We start from the raw sequence: 23,836 nt of genomic DNA on the forward strand, positions 1-23,836 counted from the left end.
GAGGCCCAAATTCACAAAGGTAGATATAATGAGGATGCTTTAGAATGCCAGAGTTTCTAATTAAGAAAAATAACTACATTTCTCGAATTCTACAGAAACATGTGAAAAGCCTCGTTATGAGCATATTAATTTCCACACAAATCAAATGGTGTTTCTGCCTGAAGAAATACTGGAATATGAATGTGCAGATGGATATCAAACTGTAAATAAAATCACAACAGGTTATACAGTGTGTGGCATAAATGGATGGACTCCTGAGCCCCAGTGTCTTGGTAAGTTGTTTTTGTTTTGTTTTAATTAAATTACTACTCTGCAGAATGAATTCCTTTGACTGTCATAGTTGCTATATTGATTACTAATTTAAATAGCTCTGATTTAGGTGCAGGTTACATTGTGGATAATGACTGGGTGGGAAGTGTTCATGTCTGCTGGGACAGTCAAGAATCATTCATTGCATTCAGTCAGCAATCCCCAGAAAAGTGTGTTCTTCGTAATCTTAACCTTTCCAGATTACCGCACATCTTTCAGGAGTCAGATTTGTCTTGCGAACCTCCAAATTTCACCTGCTTACAAAATCAGACATAAAAAGTCCACTATTACTGAAAAATGGCTTACTTTCTAATTTTTACCATATAATAATAAAATAAATCCAGTGGAATTTATTTGTACTTATATGTCAGCTCTACAGGGAGGGACTGGCTGTTTGTGCAGCATCTGGTGCCGTGGGGCTCTCGGTCTGGACTGGGCACCGCAGACACTACTGCAATATGGACAATAAAGACTGTCCCCACTGGGTCAGGCTCTGAGGGAAGTCTGAGGAGGGTTGCTGGGGGCTGGGGTATCTCTGCTCTGCACAGATCCAGATCCACTGGGATTGAGAGCTTCGTGGTCTGCTCGGCATTAGCTGCACCTGTCTGTTCCAGATTCTGGATGGAGCAGCTCTGATTTGAACGGGGTACAGATTAAATTCAAAAGTAATGGAACCATTGGGAAATAAGAGGTAATCAGACCACTGGAAACTGCAGAATTATTATTGTACTATGAAAGACAAACAAATCTTACGAAAACTTTGAACAAGTAATAGTTGTATTTTAAGTCATGACAAATAACAATCCAGGTTGAAAGGCCAGCATCATTAACTGATTATTTGGAGTACTCCAAGTGTGATTTTTCTGAATAAGGATCTGTGTCTATCAAACTACCAGTTTCTAAATTACTTGCAAAAATGTTTATATTTAAATTAATAGAATGTGGGGGAAAGATTATGGAAAGTCACCCCTTCATTTGATTAAATGTCATCTTTGTTTTTCCTCCCAATTATATCCTATTGTGCTTGTTTTTTTCCTGCTTGCCTTCTTTTCTTTCCCCGCCCTTCATGGAATTCTAACTCTTTTACAAATTTAGTTTTTTCAGCAAGATTCTTGTTCTTGGTGCTAACCAAAGCCCTGATCCAAATCAATGGGTGCCTTTCCATGGTTTAAAACTGGTTTTTGATCAACCCATTTTGTTCAAATCTTATGTATTTTAAATACTTCCCCTAGAAGTATTTGCTATAATATATTTCCTTTCCTTTCCTCACCATCGTCTTTAGCCATAGAATGTGAAATGTTGATATTGGCCCATGGCCACGTTTCCCCCCGGAAAGCTAAATATGATAATGGAGATGTGGTAACTTTTTCCTGTGCAAAAAGTCACAAACGAGTGGGACCTGACTCCTCTCAATGCTATTACTTTGGATGGTTCCCAGCATCTCCGACATGTAAAGGTAAATATTTCCCTTAGGCTTATTTAAGTAGGATACCTCTTAGTAAATCTGGCTCTTCAATACTCATAAACTCTTCTGTGGGCTCTTTCTGGATCCTAGTGTCTATCCCAAGGTGAACTACCCCATCTATCCTCATGCCAATTCACTTACTAACCCACTGTGCCTTAATTTCCCATTTGAAACTGTGAATTTGTTTCCGTCCATTTTGATTATAGTGAAACTGCCAGTTGTGTGAAGTGGTAGTAGGTTGAACTCAGGGCACTCATTTCCACTTGTGACCTAAAGTAGGATTTGAATCCAAATCTCCAGAGATAAGGTTAATTAATTCATAGTCAGCTGTGCCATCTTTCTCCACTTGAAGCAGTGAATTTGGGTTTTTCCATTTTTATTGTAGTCTATTTTTAATTGGAACAACTATCTAGATATAATCTCTTTGTATTAGAGGAAACCAAAGCTTGTGGGCCACCACCCAGCATTACCAATGGGAATATTATCAGTGAACTTCATGAGGAATATGAACACGGCAACTCAGTGGAATATGACTGTGACCTCGGTTTTAAAATTATTGGATCAAGAAAAATAGAATGTATTGACGGGGAATGGACATCTTTACCTTCTTGCACAGGTAAACTGTGTTTTTCACAGTTTTAGGATTAATATAGATTAATACTTTTCTATTTTACACTTTTAGAGATTTTTCAAATCCAAACTATACCTATTTAAATGTAACATACTGGCCAGCGTACATAGTTTCTGTACCACAGTCCTCCCTGAGATGGAATCAGATGGGTGATAGTGTTTTTATTGATTGACATCTAAAATACTTCCAATGACTAACTGTAATTTGCAGAGTCTGAAATCCTGGCTAAACAAAAGCACTGAAATTTCAATTTTGAGAGTCCACACTGATACTTTACCTAATGCTGGAGAGCATCCCTTAGTATGCATATTAACTAATATAGTTTAAAAAAAATTAAAATAAATGCACACAAGTATAATATTTGCTTGTAGTTGCAGCATATTTAGAAATCCATCAGAATTTTTTGGTTTTATCTGACATGAAAATGTTCATTTATAGGAAATAATTACAGATGTTTTGTGGAATAAAAGGATGGTATGACCTAAAAAATAATAGATAAACAAAATCCAAAGTGTTAACAGACCTACTAGAGGTTCTATGATTGTCTTGGCAAGTCTAGTGATCTGAGCTTTGTCCTGCTGAAATCATCATTGATTAGGTTTCCATACTGAGCTATGAAAAATATAAGGAAAGGGGTGTAGCTGCTGGCCTCATTTTAGCACAGTGTAAGCTGAATTTGTTTCCTAGATACTATTTTCTTTGCCTTGCCTTAATTACATGTAAGGAGAACTTTTGATGAATACCATTGGATAACAAGTCAGTTGACTATTTCACCATCATCCTAACATGCTGCTGAATGTTGTTTATTATTATTTATGGAGCACCATAAGTGCACATAACAAGGTCCCCAAGCAGTTATGAGAGAACTAAAACACAAGTAAAATATTTCGATAGCAAGTGAAAGACAAGGAAGTGTAGAAAAGGACGTTTAATGAAGGGAGGAAAAGCTGCATGCTGCCCAATCAGTGGGAAGCAATTCTATTTGTAGGGGCAACGTGAAATGAAGTACAAAGCCAAGAGTGGAATATAAAATAGAGTGGTTAGCAAAGAGATTTGGGATGGAGCAGTATAAGGAAATGTCATAGCCAGGGAACAAGTTATTCTCAGTCTTGTAATTTATAGGGAGTTTCAATATAATGCAGAAAAAGAGCAATAAAGGAAAGGCTTTAAACAGGTACAGTGGGGTGACACGGTCACAGCAACAGGAGAGCAGAGGCTGCAAATTAGAAAGGGGAAAGTGAAGAATGTGGGGGTCAGGGAGCTTGCAGTTGTCAACATGGCAGCTGTGTGATTTTCATTTCTTGGATGTGTGCATTGAAGGTGGCAGGATTTTATTTTCTTTAAATATAAAGTGAGTATTGGGGGGGTGTAGTTTAGTGTCATGATAGTAGTGAACTACTGGCAATTTGGAGCGTGGTATTGTGTTGAATGTGAGTACTGATTTGATTTAAGATTTCCTTGCATTTTAGTGTTTTCATTCTTGTGAGGGAATATAAATTGAGCATTGCTAAATTAATGATATTTTGTATGTGGAAATAGAGAGAAATAAGGGACAATCCTTACAAAACTGTGAGGAGAGAAAAGCTGAATACAGTCCTGGAAGATAACTGGATTGAGGAGTTGTCCTAGTCATAGAGAAGTGAGGGAGAGGAGTTTGGAAGAATGGCAAATGTTATTACAAACTAAGGGCCTAGTTCTGCACCCATTTAAGTCAATCAGAGTTTCACTTCTAACTTTAATGAGAGCAAGGTCGGGCCCTAAATAATTATTTTAAGTAAGGCTCTTTGATAATGTGTTTTATATGTGGCAAGAATATAATGTGGAATATTTATGCTCTTTTCCACAGAAGAGGAAAAAACCTGTGGACTACCACCCCCTATTGCCAAAGGGGGAGCTGTCCATACAGAGAATGACCAGTACATTCATGGAGATACAGTGGCTTATGAATGTGAAAAAAACTATGTAATGGTTGGGTCAAAGTCAGTGAAGTGTCTTAGCGGAAAATGGATATCTTTGCCTTCGTGTGCTGGTAAACTATTTAGATAATACTTTAAGCATTAAAGTAACAACTTCATTTAAGGTTGAATAGAGATTATTCATCAATATTCAGGCAGATACAGTTTATATAGCTATTTAGCACCATTCTTTACATACTATACTATATGCATAGTGTGTGCAAAGTTAAGCATGTGCATAAAAGCATCAGTGGCTTTCAACTGGGTTTTCTTGACCCCACCTTTCAGTGTAAAGGCAGCTCAGCATCTTTGAAAACTTTACGATGTACACAAACTAAAAACATTTTTGATTTTTTTTCTTTGATCTCTTTCTCTTCTGGTAACTTTAGAGATTACTTATAACAATAGTAGACACAACATTCTCACATGGACATGTATTTGCATATTGAATATCTGCCTTTAAATGGATATTTACTAGACACATCCTATGATTTATAGCATATTTTAATTTTTGTGTTGGATTTTATTTAGATCAATCTGCTACATGTGAACTTCCAGAAAATTTTGAGAATATAGCCATTGTACAAACTCCCATCAAGAAAAGGATCTATAGGCACAAAGCACCTATAACTTACAAATGTAAAACAGATGGCACAAACTTTATACAATCAACTTGTAAATATGGGGAATGGACACCCAAACTTGACTGCATAGGTAAGCTTGTGTATTTATATACAAATTGTCCTTTTCTAATTATAATAGTTACCAAGTATTACATCTACCTTTAGTCTGAGTGAAGTTCAGTAGTTTAAAAAAAAAACTGGTTTAATCATTAAAACATATATCTGTTTATATGCCTAAGCATAGGAAAGACAACTTGCTGCTTTTAAATTACTGGAATAATTTGACATTCTCTAAACCAGGGGTGCGCAAACTTTTTGGCCCGAGGGCCACATCGGAGAATAGAAATTGTATGGCAGGCCATGAATGCTTAGTGAGTTGTTTCCATTAGGACAAGACGTTGATGATGGACATATTTCTTTGATGGAATCCTATTTATTCTCTCTGTATTTCTCTGTGTGTGTGTGTGTGTGTGTATATATATATATATATATATATACATAAAGTGTATGTGTATATACAGAAAGAGAGAGAGAGAGTCCTATTTCCCTGCATCCACTAGGATCAAACAAAATAAAGATTCTTTGCTCTAAGTTCCAAGCTTCTTCCAGCTTCCACTGTACCCAAAAAGCACTATCCAGGCTTTCCCTCAAGACTGCTCCCGCCCCCAGTGCTTACTCTGGCTATCTCCTTGGCTTTCTGCTCCTTCCTTCTTTGTGATCCTTTTTCACACTCAGAGACATACAGTTCCCCCAATAAATGCGCTAGCCCCTGCATTTACTTTATCAGTACCCAGAGAAACACCTTGGGCCATGTGGTTCATCTTCTACTCAGGCCCTGCCGTGTTGCCTGTGTTTTGGGTGGTGCTCCTATTGTTTCAGCTATCTGGTTCCATGAAGGAGCTTAATTGTTTTTCACAATGATCTGGAATGAAAGGTGGTTGTTTTACCCCCCAGTTTCAATGAGGTGTAACTCAATCCACAACAAAAGGAATTATTAGGTTTGCTGTCTGTTTGACAAAAAGAGAATCCTGAAGACTGCCGGGGCTGCATGTTGTGTCATACCCTTACAAAGGTAACAAATTCCTGGTTTTATTTCCTGACCTGATGCCTATTAAAAAAGTACAGAGCAAAGAATGAATGTCCTCAAATGAACATTTGGAGTAAGCAAGAGAGAGTGAGTTCTACTCAATCTTAAATTTAATAAAAAGAAAAGGAGTACTTGTGGCACCTTAGAGACTAACAAATTTATTAGAGCATAAGCTTTCGTGGACTACAGCCCACTTCTTCGGATGCATACAGAGTGGAATAGATATTGAGGAGATATATATGCACACATACAGAGAGCAACAGGTGGGAGTTGTCTTACCAACTCTGAGAGGCCAATTAAGTAAGAGAAAAAAGACTTTTGAAGTGATAATCAAGGTACCCCAGTACAGACAGTTTGATAAGAAGTGTGAGAATACTTACAAAGGGAGATAGATTCAATGTTTGTAATGGCTCAGCCATTCCCAGTCCTTATTCAATCCTGAGTTGATTGTGTCTAGTTTGTATATCAATTCCAGCTCAGCAGTCTCTCGTTGGAGTCTGTTTTTGAAGTTTTTCTGTTGTAATATAGCCACCCGCACGTCTGTCATTGAATGACCAGACAGGTTAAAGTGTTCTCCCACTGGTTTTTGAGTATTATGATTCCTGATGTCAGATTTGTGTCCATTAATTCTTTTGCGGAGAGACTGTCCGGTTTGGCCAATGTACATGGCAGAGGGGCATTGCTGGCACATGATGGCATATATCACATTGGTAGATGTGCAGGTGAACGAGCCCCTGATGGTATGGCTGATGTGATTAGGTCCTATGATGATGTCACTTGAATAGATATGTGGACAGAGTTGGCATCGGGCTTTGTTACAAGGATAGGTTCCTGGGTCAGTGGTTTTGTTCAGTGATGTGTGGTTGCTGGTGAGTATTTGCTTTAGGTTGGGGGGTTGTCTGTAAGCGAGGACAGGTCTGTCTCCCAAGATCTGTGAGAGTAAAGGATCATCTTTCAGGACAGGTTGTAGATCTCTGATGATGCGCTGGAGAGGTTTTAGTTGGGGGCTGAAGGTGACAGCTAGTGGTGTTCTGTTATTTTCTTTGTTGGGCCTGTCTTGTAGGAGGTGACTTCTGGGTACTCGTCTGGCTCTGTCAATCTGTTTTTTCACTTCAGCAGGTGGGTATTGTAGTTTTAAGAATGCTTGATAGAGATCTTGTAGGCGCTTGTCTCTATCTGAGGGATTGGAGCAAATGCGGTTATATCTTAGAGCTTGGCTGTAGACAATGGATCGTGTGGTATGTCCTGGATGGAAGCTGGAGGCATGTAGGTAAGTGTAGCGGTCAGTAGGTTTCCGGTATAGGGTGGTATTTATGTGACCATCGCTTCTTAGCACTGTAGTGTCCAGGAAGTGGATCTCTTGTGTGGACTGGACCAGGCTGAGGTTGATGGTGGGGTGAAAATTGATAAAATCATGGAGGAGTTCCTCAAGGGCTTCTTTTCCATGAGTCCAGATGATGAAGATGTCATCAATGTAGCTCAAGTAGAGTAGGGGCATTAGGGGACGAGAGCTGAGGAAGCGTTGTTCTAAGTCAGCCATAAAAATGTTGGCATACCATGGGGCCATGCGGGTACCCATAGCAGTGCCACTGATTTGAAGGTATACATTGTCCCCAAATGTGAAATAGTTGTGGGTGAGGACAAAATCACAAAGTTCAGCCATCAGGTTAGCTGTGACATTATCGGGGATACTGTTCCTGATAGCTTGTAGTCCATCTTTGTGTGGAATATTGGTGTAGAGGGCTTCTACGTCCATAGTGGCCAGGATGGTGTTTTCTGGAAGATCACCGATGGATTGTAGTTTCCTCAGGAAGTCAGTGGTGTCTCGAAGATAGCTGGGAGTGCTGGTAGCATAGGGTCTGAGGAGAGAGTCTATATAGCCAAACAATCCTGCTGTCAGGGTGCCAATGCCTGAGATGATGGGGCATCCAGGATTTCCAGGTTTATGGATCTTGGGTAGCAGACAGAATACCCCTGGTCGGAGTTCTAGGGGTGTGGCTGTGCAGATTTGCTCTTGTGCTTTTTCAGGGAGTTTCTTGAGCAGATGGTGTAGTTTCTTTTGGTAACCCTCAATGGGATCAGAGGGTAATGCCTTGTAGAACGTGGTGTTGGATAGCTGATCTATCCAGCTATACTCTTAGCCCAGCAGAAGAATCTGTCCTATCTCAGGGCCTCTCCTTCTGCCCCTCCACCCCCACGAACATGATACAGTTCTATGGTGACCTAGGATCCTATTTTCTACGTCTCTGACTCAAGGAATATTTCCAACACACCTCTGAACAGCATACTAACCCACAGAGACTTTCCTACCAACACTACAAAAAGACGGATTCTGTGTGGACTCCTCCTGAAGGTCGAAGCAGACTGGACTTCTACATAGAGTGCTTCCACCAACGTGCAGGGGCTGAAATTGTGGAAAAGCAGCATCACTTGCTCCATAACCTCAGAACACAGATGCAGAACACACCATCCACAGCCTCATAAACAACTCTGACATCAGAAACAAAGGCTGACAAAGGAGGTGCTGTTGTCATCATGAATAGGTCGGAATATGAACAAGAGGCTGCTAGGCAGCTCTCCAACACCCCATTCTACAAGACATTACCCTCTGATCCCACTTTACAGGTTATCATGAACTGCACCTTCCTGGGCATACACCTTGTTCAAAACTGGTATCTCTGGGTCACTGGTACAGCCCTGTTACCCCTCAAAGCTTCCTCTCAGGAAACTTACCTTTGAATATTGGATAATCCTGGCTGCTTTTCTTAACTCTATTTTGAGGACTCTTCAGATTTTTTTCAAAAGATCTCAATTGACTATGCCTCCAACTTCTGGGTTTGGTAAACCCCTACATGTTTATTTAACCAGAGTAAATATAACAAACATAAAAATAGTTTTTAGTAACCCTTCTACTTCTTACTCCCAGACCAGAGGGAAAACCTATAAAGCCCAGTACTTCTTCCCTTCCTGATCACAGTCTATTTCTCCAACCTCTGTGTGTGATCATGATCCCATCCTCTTGACGAGCCAACTGACAACTCTCAAATGCAATCTGTGTGTCTGTACAGATTTGTTCCTGTGCTTTGTCAGGGAGATTTTTTAGCAGATGGTGTAGTTTCTTTAGGTAATGTGCTTGCTGATCATTTCCTTCATCAAGTGGTAGCCGAACCGACGAGGGGGGAGGCCATTTTAGATTTGATTTTGGTGACTAGTGAGGACCTCATTGAGGAAGTGGTAGTAGGGGACAACTTGGGCTCCATCGATCATGAGCTAATCCAGTTTAAACTAAACGGAAGGAGTAACAGAATTAAATCAAAGACTAGGGTTTATAATTTTAAAAAGGCCAATTTTAACAAACTAAGGGGACTGGTAAGGGAAGTGGATTGGGCAAACATATTAATGAATCTTAAGGCAGATAAAGCCTGGGATTACTTTAAGTTAAAGATGCATGGGCTGTCAGAGGCCTGTATCCCAAAAAAGGGAAAAAGATTACTAAGCAAGAGATTTAGACCAAGCTGGATGAGCGACCGACTCAAAGGGGCAATTAGGAAAAAACAGAAAGCATACAAAGAGTGGAAGAGGGGAGGGATCAGTAAGGAAACTTACCTTAGTGAAGTCAGAGCATGTAGAGATAGAATGAGAAAGGCCAAAAGCCGTGTAGAGTTGGATCTAGCGAGGGGAATTAAAAGCAATAGTAAGAGGTTTTACAGCCATATAAATAGGAAGAAAGCAAAGAAGGAAGAAGTAGGACCGCTGAAGACTATAGCCGGAGATAATCTAGGCATGGCGCAATATCTCAACGAATATTTTGCATTATATTAGGGATACTAGCACAATGACAGAGGGGCAAACAGAATGGGGGATTACCATATCCGAGATAGAAACAAAGCTCGAACGCCTTAATGGGGCTAAGTCGGGAGGACCGGACGATCTTCATCCGAGAATATTGAAGGAATTGGCGCGAGAAATAGCAGGTAATAATTAGCGATAATATTTAATGAATCTGTAAACTCGGGGTTGGTTCCGTTAGACTGGAGAATAGCTAATGTGGTTCCTATTTTCAAGAAAGGGAAAAAAGGTGATCCGGGTAACTACAGGCCTGTTAGTTTAACATCTGTAGTGTGCAAGGTGCTGGAGAAAATTCTGAAAGAGAAACTAGTTGAGGACCTTGAGGTTAATGGCAAGTGCGATAAATTACAACATGGTTTTACAAAGGGCAGATCGTGCCAAATGAATCTGATCTCCTTCTTCGAGAAAGTAACGGACTTATTAGATAAGGGAAATGCGGTGGACTTAATATACCTGGATTTCAGTAAAGCGTTTGATACTGTACCCCATGAGGAATTATTGGTTAAGCTGGAAAAGATGGGGATCGATATGAAAATCCAGAGGTGGATAAGGAATTGGTTAATGGGGAGAATGCAGCGGGTCGTACTGAAGGGTGAACTGTCAGGTTGGAGGGAGGTTACCAGTGGAGTTCCTCAGGGTTCAGTTTTGGGACCCATTTTATTTAATCTATTTATTACTGACCTCGGAACCGATTGCAGGAGTGGACTGATAAAGTTTGTGGATGATACGAAGGTGGGAAGCGTTGCCAATTCGGAGGAGGATAGGGATATTCTGCAGGGAGACTTGAATGAGCTTGTGAATTGGAGTATCAGAAATAGGATGAAATTTAATAGTGAAAAGTGTAAGGTGATGCATTTAGGGATGACTAACAACAATTTTAGTTACAAGCTGGGGACGCATTGGTTAGAAGTAACGGAGGAGGAGAAGGACCTAGGGGTTCTTGTAGACCGGAGGATGACTATGAGTCGACAATGTGACGTGGCGGTGAAAAAAACCAATGCGGTCTTGGGATGCATTAGGCGAGGAATATCTAGTAGGGCTAAGGAGGTGCTGCTTCCGTTGTATAAGGCGCTGGTGAGACCTCATTTGGAGTACTGTGTGCAGTTCTGGTCTCCAATGTTTAAAAAAGATGAACTCAAATTGGAACGGGTGCAGAGAAGGGCCACTAGGATGATCAGAGGAATGGAAAACCTGTTGTATGAAAGGAGACTAGAGGAGCTCGGGTTGTTTAGTCTGACAAAACGAAGGCTGAGGGGGGATATGATTGCTCTCTTTAAATATATCAGAGGGATAAATACCAGGGAGGGAGAGGAATTATTCCAGCTTAGTACTAATGTGGACACGAAAACGAATGGATCTAAACTGGCAGTGGGGAAGTTTAGGCTTGAAATTAGACGAAGGTTTCTGACCGTCAGAGGGTGAAATATTGGAACGGCCTTCCGAGGGAAATGGTGGGGGCGAGGGACCTGTCTGGTTTTAAGATTAAATTAGATAAGTTTATGGAGGGAATGGTTTAATGGTAAAACATATTAGCTGAGGAATACCGAGCAATGGCAGGTAAATAGTATAATGGCTAAGAAGGGTCAGGCTGGAGACTCTTGCCTACATGCTCGGGGTTTTACTGATCGCCATATTTGGGGTGGGGAAGGAATTTTCCTCCAGGGTAGATTGGCTGAGGCCCTGGAGGTTTTTTGCCTTCCTCCGCAGCATGGGGCAGGGATCGCTAGCAGGAGGGTTCTCTGCAAATTGAAGTCACCAAGACACAGGATTTGGGGACTTCATCAGCAGAATCAAGGGAAGGGTAGGGACGGTTTTGTGGCCTGCAGCATGCAGGGGGTCAGACCAGATGATCATAATGGTCCCTTCTGACCTTAAAGTCTATGAGTCTATGAGTCTATGAGTCATAATCCTCAGTGGGATCAGAGGATAATGGCCTGTAGAATGTGGTGTTAGAGAGCTGTCTAGCAGCCTCTTGGTCATATTCCAATTTATTCATGATGACGACAGCACCTCCTTTGTCAGCCTTTTTGATTATGATGTCAGGGTTGTTTCTGAGGCTGTAGATGGCATTGTGTTCAGCATGGCTGAGGTTATGTGGCAAGTGATGTTGCTTTTCCACAATTTCAGCCTTTGCACGTTGACGGAAGCAATGTATGTAGAAATCCAGTCTGTTGTTTCGATTGTCCGGAGGAGTCCACGAAGAATCCTTTTTTTTGTAGTGCTGGTAGGGGGGATTCTGTGGGTTAGTATGCTGTTCAGAGGTATGTTGGAAATATTCTTTGAGTCGGAGACGTCGAAACAACAGACTGGATTTCTACATACATTGCTTCCGTCAACGTGCAAAGGCTGAAATTGTGGAAAAGCAACATCACTTGCCACATAACCTCAGCCATGCTGAACACAATGCCATCTACAGCCTCAGAAACAACCCTGACATCATAATCAAAAAGGCTGACAAAGGAGGTGCTGTCGTCATCATGAATAAATTGGAATATGACCAAGAGGCTGCTAGACAGCTCTCTAACACCACATTCTACAGGCCATTATCCTCTGATCCCACTGAGGATTATGACTCATAGACTCATAGACTCATAGACTTTAAGGTCAGAAGGGACCATTATGATCATCTGGTCTGACCCCCTGCATGCTGCAGGCCACAAAACCGTCCCTACCCTTCCCTTGATTCTGCTGATGAAGTCCCCAAATCCTGTGTCTTGGTGACTTCAATTTGCAGAGAACCCTCCTGCTAGCGATCCCTGCCCCATGCTGCGGAGGAAGGCAAAAAACCTCCAGGGCCTCAGCCAATCTACCCTGGAGGAAAATTCCTTCCCCACCCCAAATATGGCGATCAGTAAAACCCCGAGCATGTAGGCAAGAGTCTCCAGCCTGACCCTTCTTAGCCATTATACTATTTACCTGCCATTGCTCGGTATTCCTCAGCTAATATGTTTTACCATTAAACCATTCCCTCCATAAACTTATCTAATTTAATCTTAAAACCAGACAGGTCCCTCGCCCCCACCATTTCCCTCGGAAGGCCGTTCCAATATTTCACCCTCTGACGGTCAGAAACCTTCGTCTAATTTCAAGCCTAAACTTCCCCACTGCCAGTTTAGATCCATTCGTTTTCGTGTCCACATTAGTACTAAGCTGGAATAATTCCTCTCCCTCCCTGGTATTTATCCCTCTGATATATTTAAAGAGAGCAATCATATCCCCCCTCAGCCTTCGTTTTGTCAGACTAAACAACCCGAGCTCCTCTAGTCTCCTTTCATACAACAGGTTTTCCATTCCTCTGATCATCCTAGTGGCCCTTCTCTGCACCCGTTCCAATTTGAGTTCATCTTTTTTAAACATTGGAGACCAGAACTGCACACAGTACTCCAAATGAGGTCTCACCAGCGCCTTATACAACGGAAGCAGCACCTCCTTAGCCCTACTAGATATTCCTCGCCTAATGCATCCCAAGACCGCATTGGTTTTTTTCACCGCCACGTCACATTGTCGACTCATAGTCATCCTCCGGTCTACAAGAACCCCTAGGTCCTTCTCCTCCTCCGTTACTTCTAACCAATGCGTCCCCAGCTTGTAACTAAAATTGTTGTTAGTCATCCCTAAATGCATCACCTTACACTTTTCACTATTAAATTTCATCCTATTTCTGATACTCCAATTCACAAGCTCATTCAAGTCTCCCTGCAGAATATCCCTATCCTCCTCCGAATTGGCAACGCTTCCCACCTTCGTATCATCCACAAACTTTATCAGTCCACTCCTGCAATCGGTTCCGAGGTCAGTAATAAATAGATTAAATAAAATGGGTCCCAAAACTGAACCCTGAGGAACTCCACTGGTAACCTCCCTCCAACCTGACAGTTCACCCTTCAGTACGACCCGCTGCATTCTCCCCATTAACCAATTCCTTATCCACCTCTGGATTTTCATATCGATCCCCATCTTTTCCAGCTTAACCAATAATTCCTCATGGGGTACAGTATCAAACGCTTTACTGAAATCCAGGTATATTAAGTCCACCGCATTTCCCTTATCTAATAAGTCCGTTACTTTCTCGAAGAAGGAGATCAGATTCATTTGGCACGATCTGCCCTTTGTAAAACCATGTTGTAATTTATCGCACTTGCCATTAACCTCAAGGTCCTCAACTAGTTTCTCTTTCAGAATTTTCTCCAGCACCTTGCACACTACAGATGTTAAACTAACAGGCCTGTAGTTACCCGGATCACCTTTTTTCCCTTTCTTGAAAATAGGAACCACATTAGCTATTCTCCAGTCTAACGGAACCAACCCCGAGTTTACAGATTCATTAAATATTATCGCTAATTATTACCTGCTATTTCTCGCGCCAATTCCTTCAATATTCTCGGATGAAGATCGTCCGGTCCTCCCGACTTAGCCCCATTAAGGCGTTCGAGCTTTGTTTCTATCTCGGATATGGTAATCCCCCATTCTGTTTGCCCCTCTGTCATTGTGCTAGTATCCCTAATATAATGCAAAATATTCGTTGAGATATTGCGCCATGCCTAGATTATCTCCGGCTATAGTCTTCAGCGGTCCTACTTCTTCCTTCTTTGCTTTCTTCCTATTTATATGGCTGTAAAACCTCTTACTATTGCTTTTAATTCCCCTCGCTAGATCCAACTCTACACGGCTTTTGGCCTTTCTCATTCTATCTCTACATGCTCTGACTTCACTAAGGTAAGTTTCCTTACTGATCCCTCCCCTCTTCCACTCTTTGTATGCTTTCTGTTTTTTCCTAATTGCCCCTTTGAGTCGGTCGCTCATCCAGCTCGGTCTAAATCTCTTGCTTAGTAATCTTTTTCCCTTTTTTGGGATACAGGCCTCTGACAGCCCATGCATCTTTAACTTAAAGTAATCCCAGGCTTTATCTGCCTTAAGATTCATTAATATGTTTGCCCAATCCACTTCCCTTACCAGTCCCCTTAGTTTGTTAAAATTGGCCTTTTTAAAATTATAAACCCTAGTCTTTGATTTAATTCTGTTACTCCTTCCGTTTAGTTTAAACTGGATTAGCTCATGATCGATGGAGCCCAAGTTGTCCCCTACTACCACTTCCTCAATGAGGTCCTCACTAGTCACCAAAATCAAATCTAAAATGGCCTCCCCCCTCGTCGGTTCGGCTACCACTTGATGAAGGAAATGATCAGCAAGCACATTACCTAAAGAAACTACACCATCTGCTAAAAAATCTCCCTGACAAAGCACAGGAACAAATCTGTACAGACACACAGATTGCATTTGAGAGTTGTCAGTTGGCTCGTCAAGAGGATGGGATCATGATCACACACAGAGGTTGGAGAAATAGACTGTGATCAGGAAGGGAAGAAGTACTGGGCTTTATAGGTTTTCCCTCTGGTCTGGGAGTAAGAAGTAGAAGGGTTACTGAAAACTATTTTTATGTTTATGTTATATTTACTCTGGTTAAATAAACATTTAGGGGTTTACCAAACCCAGAAGTTGGAGGCATAGTCAATTGAGATCTTTTGAAAAAAATCTGAAGAGTCCTCAAAATAGAGTTAAGAAAAGCAGCCAGGATTATCCAATATTCAAAGGTAAGTTTCCTGAGAGGAAGCTTTGAGGGGTAACAGGGCTGTACCAGTGACCCAGAGATACCAGTTTTGAACAAGGTGTATGCCCAGGAAGGTGCAGTTCATGATAACCTGTAAAGTGGGATCAGAGGGTAATGTCTTGTAGAATGGGGTGTTGGAGAGCTGCCTAGCAGCCTCTTGTTCATATTCCGACCTATTCATGATGACAACAGCACCTCCTTTGTCAGCCTTTGTTTCTGATGTCAGAGTTGTTTATGAGGCTGTGGATGGTGTGTTCTGCATCTGTGTTCTGAGGTTATGGAGCAAGTGATGCTGCTTTTCCACAATTTCAGCCCCTGCACGTTGGTGGAAGCACTCTATGTAGAAGTCCAGTCTGCTTCGACCTTCAGGAGGAGTCCACACAGAATCCGTCTTTTTGTAGTGTTGGTAGGAAAGTCTCTGTGGGTTAGTATGCTGTTCAGAGGTGTGTTGGAAATATTCCTTGAGTCAGAGACGTAGAAAATAGGATCCTAGGTCACCATAGAACTGTATCATGTTCGTGGGGGTGGAGGGGCAGAAGGAGAGGCCCTGAGATAGGACAGATTCTTCTGCTGGGCTAAGAGTATAGCTGGATAGATCAGCTATCCAACACCACGTTCTACAAGGCATTACCCTCTGATCCCATTGAGGGTTACCAAAAGAAACTACACCATCTGCTCAAGAAACTCCCTGAAAAAGCACAAGAGCAAATCTGCACAGCCACACCCCTAGAACTCCGACCAGGGGTATTCTGTCTGCTACCCAAGATCCATAAACCTGGAAATCCTGGATGCCCCATCATCTCAGGCATTGGCACCCTGACAGCAGGATTGTTTGGCTATATAGACTCTCTCCTCAGACCCTATGCTACCAGCACTCCCAGCTATCTTCGAGACACCACTGACTTCCTGAGGAAACTACAATCCATCGGTGATCTTCCAGAAAACACCATCCTGGCCACTATGGACGTAGAAGCCCTCTACACCAATATTCCACACAAAGATGGACTACAAGCTATCAGGAACAGTATCCCCGATAATGTCACAGCTAACCTGATGGCTGAACTTTGTGATTTTGTCCTCACCCACAACTATTTCACATTTGGGGACAATGTATACCTTCAAATCAGTGGCACTGCTATGGGTACCCGCATGGCCCCATGGTATGCCAACATTTTTATGGCTGACTTAGAACAACGCTTCCTCAGCTCTCGTCCCCTAATGCCCCTACTCTACTTGAGCTACATTGATGACATCTTCATCATCTGGACTCATGGAAAAGAAGCCCTTGAGGAACTCCTCCATGATTTTATCAATTTTCACCCCACCATCAACCTCAGCCTGGTCCAGTCCACACAAGAGATCCACTTCCTGGACACTACAGTGCTAAGAAGCGATGGTCACATAAATACCACCCTATACCGGAAACCTACTGACCGCTACACTTACCTACATGCCTCCAGCTTCCATCCAGGACATACCACACGATCCATTGTCTACAGCCAAGCTCTAAGATATAACCGCATTTGCTCCAATCCCTCAGATAGAGACAAGCGCCTACAAGATCTCTATCAAGCATTCTTAAAACTACAATACCCACCTGCTGAAGTGAAAAAACAGATTGACAGAGCCAGACGAGTACCCAGAAGTCACCTCCTACAAGACAGGCCCAACAAAGAAAATAACAAAACACCACTAGCTGTCACCTTCAGCCCCCAACTAAAACCTCTCCAGTGCATCATCAGAGATCTACAACCTATCCTGAAAGATGATCCTTTACTCTCACAGATCTTGGGAGACAGACCTGTCCTCGCTTACAGACAACCCCCCAACCTAAAGCAAATACTCACCAGCAACCACACATCACTGAACAAAACCACTGACCCAGGAACCTATCCTTGTAACAAAGCCCGATGCCAACTCTGTCCACATATCTATTCAAGTGACATCATCATAGGACCTAATCACATCAGCCATACCATCAGGGGCTCGTTCACCTGCACATCTACCAATGTGATATATGCCATCATGTGCCAGCAATGCCCCTCTGCCATGTACATTGGCCAAACCGGACAGTCTCTCCGCAAAAGAATTAATGGACACAAATCTGACATCAGGAATCATAATACTCAAAAACCAGTGGGAGAACACTTTAACCTGTCTGGTCATTCAATGACAGACGTGCGGGTGGCTATATTACAACAGAAAAACTTCAAAAACAGACTCCAACGAGAGACTGCTGAGCTGGAATTGATATACAAACTAGACACAATCAACTCAGGATTGAATAAGGACTGGGAATGGCTGAGCCATTACAAACATTGAATCTATCTCCCTTTGTAAGTATTCTCACACTTCTTATCAAACTGTCTGTACTGGGGTACCTTGATTATCACTTCAAAAGTCTTTTTTCTCTTACTTAATTGGCCTCTCAGAGTTGGTAAGACAACTCCCACCTGTTTATGCTCTCTGTATGTGTGCATATATATCTCCTCAATATCTATTCCACTCTGTATGCATCCGAAGAAGTGGGCTGTAATCCACGAAAGCTTATGCTCTAATAAATTTGTTAGTCTCTAAGGTGCCACAAGTACTCCTGTTCTTTTTACGGATACAGACTAACACGGCTGCTACTCTGAAACCTTAAATTTAATATTGCTCATGAGGAAAAAATTAATTCTTTTGGGGACACTTGGATCGGGGGAGATTGGGACTTGGGATCTAAATGGGATGAAGAAGGGAATAGGAGCAGATTAAGGGTGATGGAAGGGAGAGAGATTGGGGCTGGGAGATAGTGTGTGTGTGTGTGTGTGTGTGTGTGTGTGTGTGAGAGAGAGAGAGAGAGAGAGAGAGTTGGAGGAGACACCAGCAGGAGCCAGATCAGACAGGGAACAGAGAGAGGGGAACTGGGGCTGGCTGGGCACTATTCCTAAAGTAAGTCCTATGACTAAAATATAATCTTATAAGCAAATATCTGTGAAGCACATTGGGAAAGAGTTTGTCTCATCGCCACCTAGCACTGGTTCATATAGATGACAACCTGCCGCTGCTACCAGTTACTCCATTAATTCAAATGGCGGAGGTCTGTGCAGCAGATCTAAAGGTTCCAACTCTGTTCATGATTGATTGTGGTTGTCAATAAGATGCCACATGATGGACTTTCTATTTTTATGTACTATTAAAAAAATATAAATTACACACACACACAAAGCCATGTTAAAAGAACATTAAGGTTTCAATTCAAGCACTCAAAAGTTAAGAAATGCCAGGTACTTTTATAGCCCCATCTCTGTTGTATCTCACAATCTTTAATGGAGTCATAGTGATTAAGGGCAGAAGGGACCACTAGATCATCTAGTCTGACCTCCTGTATAGCACAGGCCATCAACACCACCCACACACTAAACCTATCAATTGCAATGAGACCCAAGTATTACAGTCCACGGGAGACCAGACTATTATGTGCTAAAGACAGAGAATAGGTGGGACAGAGGTGCGCCAGTGCCCAAGGATCCCGCAATAGAAGAGAAAATAAGTGAGATATATCCAGATAATCCTGGCAAATGACTGGAGAGGAAGGCAAAAGAACCCTATGGTAACATCCAATCTGACCTGGGCTAAAATTCCTTCTTCTTTGAGTGCTGTCCCTGTGCGTGCTCCATTTCAGGTGATGGTGTGTCCTGGAGCCATTGATCGGAGATTTGTGGTCTGGTCGGGCCACGCATGCGCAGCAGCTGTCTCGCAGCGCCATTGGAGTCTCTTCAGCGCATGCACAACTGACCCCCTCACTTCCATCTCAATCGTCTTCGGCTGAAGATGGAGCTTGGGGCAGTGCTACAGCTTCTTCCCTTCGAGATAGAAAAAATAGATAATTGTTAGCTCAGTTTAATTTTTTCCATAGATAAGTTAGTTTGTTAGTTGAGAAAAAAAATCTTAGTTTTCTTCATTTCCAGGTTAATGGTTCCCTGTGGAGCGCAAACCACGTAAAAAAAAAGTCGGTCCACTCGGGACTTTACTTTAGACATGCTAGGCTCCCCTGGCTTCAAAAGATGCGGCTCTTGCAAGGAGGTTATGCTGAGCTCCAACAGGCACTTCCTCTGCATGAGATGCCTCAGGGAGACACTCATACCATCCAAGTGCATCCACTGCAACAATTTGAAGGCGAGAGCCAGGTGTGACTGGGATCTATGCCTCAAAATTATCCTAATGGAAAAATCACTCCAACCTGGATCTGAAAAGGACACCCCAAAGCCTTCCCCTAAGTGTTCCCCAACTCAGTCTGACCTGACTAAGAGCACTGTTCCACCCTCTCAAGAAAAGAGGAAGCAACCCTCGACCTCTCCACAGCGGGAACCTCACAGAAAGAAACGGTCCCCCGCAAAGTCATTACAAGTGGTGCCGATGGCCCTGAGAGTCAGTACCTGTGACTCCCCTGGCTCCTCCGGCACCGGATGCACCACTCATAAGAACAAGGAGTTGAGACCGCAAACATGCCATGTCTCTTCCTCGGCACCGACAGTACCGAAAGCCACGTTGGAGACTGCGCTGACCTTACAACCACCAGTGCCGACACAGGTCTTGGCGCAGCCACCTTCCTCAGCACTGCCCCCTCACCCAGTATTGACAGCCAGCACCGCAGTGTGGTCACTGGCCCCAACAAAGACAAAACAGAAGACTCCTAGACACCCATTGCCTACTACTAAGACATCGGTACCACATCCACTGGCACCGCAACAATTCCTGATACACAAGGACATCACTGTTGCATCAGTGCCAGAATCACCTCTCCTTTGCAACGAGGGATCACCTATCATACAACCGACCTTGCCTATGGACCATCAGTGTTTAGTGACAGTGACAATGAGGACGAAGAGGAGCAAGTGTTTTCACCGCAGGGCTTGCCCACCTCAACTAAAACCTACTGAAGTCACACCATGGCATAAAATCCATCAGTCACAACCTCACTTTCCATGGTATGGACCCCCATAGATGGGTCCCGAAATGGCATTCATTATGCAGTGGCCACCATGGGCAGCATACAAAGGTCAATATGCTTGGACCGCCTCACTGCCTATGGCACAGCTCTGGTCCCCTCCTGTATCCCCAGGGCCGGCAACATCAGGAGCCATGAAGGAGATGGCCAATGAACCAGAGGAAGAGACTGCCCCCGAAGCAGTGTCACATGAAAATAACTCTTCTCCATATATAGCCGTTCTGCCACCTCCACCTACCATGGCTGATGACTTTAAACAATTTCAAGAGCTATTCAAGTGCATAGCAGTCAGCCAGGACATCCCTCTAGAGTAAGTCCAAGAGTACCAATGCAAACCATTAAAAATTCTACACCCATCTTCTGTGTCAAAAATTACCCTGCCCATCCTCAAACCTGCTGGACAGTATGGCTGACTCTGGTCACTGTCCCCTCAACATGCAAAAGGGCGGACCATGAATATTATTTCCCAATCAAGGGCATGGACTTCCTGTTTTCTCACCCACAACCAAATTCTCTAGTGGTGGAAGCAGAAAAACCACCGGGCCAAACAACGCTCTATGCCACAGGATCAAGACCATAAGTGTCTAGACCTTTTAGGTCACAAGGTCTACACCTCCTTGATGCTACAATTCCGCATTGCCAACTAGAGTGCCTCCTTGGCTAAATATGACTTTGACAATTATGGGAAACTCTTTGAGTTTACCGTGTACATACCAGAAGACAGAAGAGCACAATTCAAATCAACCCTGGTCAAGGGGCAATTGTCACCAGGATGGCTCTACAGGCTTCCCTGGATATCGCTGATACTGCAGCCCGTACCATGGCTATAGTGATAGTGATGTGCAGAGCCTCGTGTCTGCTATTGTCTGGCATACCAAAAGAGCTCCAACTAAAGGTTGAGGACCTACCTTTCAATTAGAACAAACTGTTTTAGGCAAAAACTGATGAAGTCCTACACACCATGAAGAAGTGACCCTTCATACACTTGGCATATATACACTGCCCCCAAAAAGGAAGCAATACCAACCATACCAAGGAAACAGGGATACTCAATACACTCGCCCTCACAGCTCACAGGTGATTCCTGCAATTCAGTGGGACACGACCACTATCAATACAGTGTGCTCCCATTTGGACTCTACACTGCACTGAGAGTGTTCTTCAAAACCCTTGCAGCAGTCACAGTTCACCAGGCAAACAAGGGATCAGAATTTTCCCTGACATAGACAATTGCCTTATCAAAGGATACTCATACATAGAGGCAGAAACAATCACATGACTGACCATAAACCTCTTCAAAAACTGGGGTTGCAAATAATTTTTCAAGAGTTCACATTGATACCCACACAACAACTAGAATTCATTGGAGCACACCTGGACTCAACTCAAGCCACAGCCTCACTACTGCATGCCAGATTCTTAACCATCAAACATCTCATAGACACCATATCCATCTGTCCACGAATCGAATGTTCGTGGTAAAACACGCTAGATTACACATGCAGTGTCTTCAGAGGTGGCTGTGTTCAGTATAAACCCACCAAACACAACCTCAACATGATGTAAACACCACCGACCAAGGTTTTAGCATCCCTACAATGGTGGCCAAGACCGGAGAACATCTGCATAGGTGTTCCCTTTCACCACAGACCTCCTTCAATCATGAGCACAACAGATGCCTGCCTATGGGGCTTGGGGGCACACCTGGACCACCAAATGATATAAGGCAGGAGGTCGACACTGGAAACACACCTTCACATAAACCTGCTAGAACTCAGAGCAGTAAGATGCACCTATCTTCACTTCCTAGCACTCATAAGAAACAAATCAATCTGAGTGATGACAGACAATGTTGCATGCATGTTCTACATCAACAGACGAGGTGGGGGGCGATCTCTTTCCCTATGCACTGAAGCCATGAGACTATGGAAGTGTTGTATTCAGCACCACATCGACATTTCAGCTTCTTACCTACCAGGATGCAAAAACATCACCTCTGACACATTAAGCAGACAGTTATCACAAGAGTACAAATGGGAACTGAACCCTACGGTCTTACAATGAATATTCTATCAATGGGAGTTCCCATCGATCGACTTATTCACCCCAGCACAGAACCACAAATGCCCGCTATTTTGTTCCAGGGTGGGACTTGGTCCCCGGTCCCTGGGGAATGCTTTCTTAATCCGATGGGACAAGACATTTATGTATGCATTCCCACAGATCCCACTAATACACAGAGTCCTACGCAAGACCAGGGAAGACAAAGCCAAGATCATCTTGTTTGCCTGAGCATAGCCCAGACAAACTTGGTACCCTTACCTGCTGCGTATGTCAATTCGTCCTCCACAAACTCTTCCAATGAGGCCAAACCTCCTGTCACAGGCCGATGGTCAGATCTTCTACCCACAACTGGAGAAGCTCCATCTGAATGCGTGGCTCCTCCATGGTTCTAATCACACAAGTTAACTTGTTCAGAGCAGGTCAAACACATGTTATTGAACATCAGACATGATTCCACATGCAATATTTACCTACAAAAGTGGAAATGTTTTTCCACCTGGTGCCTACATAAATTACTTACTCCCTGCACTACACCCCTTCCACTGGTGCTAGACTACCTTGTAGAGCTAAAGATTTCAGGGTTATCACTGAAATCTATCAAAGTACATCTTGTGGTGATTAACACCTTCCATAACAAAGTCGATGGATTCTCGATGTTTACACATCCAACTACAAAACGCTTTCTTGCGGGACTCCAGAACATTTACCCTGAAATACACCCTCCCACACACACATGGGATCTGAACTTAGTCCTCAGCGAACTCATGAGACCCCCTCCTTCAAACCCCTAACTATCTGCTCATTACTACATCCAATCTAACCTGGGCTAAAATTTCTTCCCTACCCCACATACGGTGATCAGCGAGACCCTAAGCATGTGAGCAAGAACCAGCCAGCAAAGAGAGAATGCTCAGTGCCACCTCAAAGCCCTGGCCCCACTCCCACCAATATCCCATCTCCAGCCATGGTCATCGTCTGATGCTTTAGCGGAAAGTGAAAACACCTTCCCAGAATACATTGGAGGAAGGGGGGCAAAAATCCCTTCCAGACCCCTGTCAGTGGCTGGCCAAGCCCCTGAAGCATGAACTTCTGGAACATGGGACTTAAACCAGAAGTGAGCTCGAGTGTTGTTGACACCTGTCCCCTACCATCACAAGCAACCCCGTCTTAAAATTGCCCTAAAAAGTTTGTCCAGATCTTTGGTAAAACTAAGGAAGTTGTTTGTCCATACAACTTCTATTGGGAAGCTGTTTCA

The 23,836-nt window shown here is 43.1% G+C and overlaps 1 protein-coding gene across 2 annotated transcripts in view; it reads left to right on the top strand.

Annotated features, from left to right (window-relative positions):
- The window catches only part of CFH (complement factor H), a 104,058-nt gene that overhangs the window by 43,222 nt on the left and 37,000 nt on the right, over positions 1-23,836 (top strand). The window contains exons 11-15 of one of the 2 annotated variants that reach the window (XM_034779200.1): positions 96-272; positions 1,592-1,765; positions 2,208-2,390; positions 4,252-4,434; positions 4,892-5,074. In XM_034779200.1, the coding sequence (XP_034635091.1) occupies positions 96-272; positions 1,592-1,765; positions 2,208-2,390; positions 4,252-4,434; positions 4,892-5,074 (900 nt within the window). The remainder of the gene's footprint in view (positions 1-95; positions 273-1,591; positions 1,766-2,207; positions 2,391-4,251; positions 4,435-4,891; positions 5,075-23,836) is intronic. The other variant, XM_034779201.1, reaches the window with a different exon arrangement.

The sequence above is a fragment of the Trachemys scripta genome, chromosome 8 (assembly GCF_013100865.1).
Source record: "Trachemys scripta elegans isolate TJP31775 chromosome 8, CAS_Tse_1.0, whole genome shotgun sequence".
In the NCBI taxonomy this organism is placed as follows: domain Eukaryota; kingdom Metazoa; phylum Chordata; order Testudines; family Emydidae; genus Trachemys; species Trachemys scripta.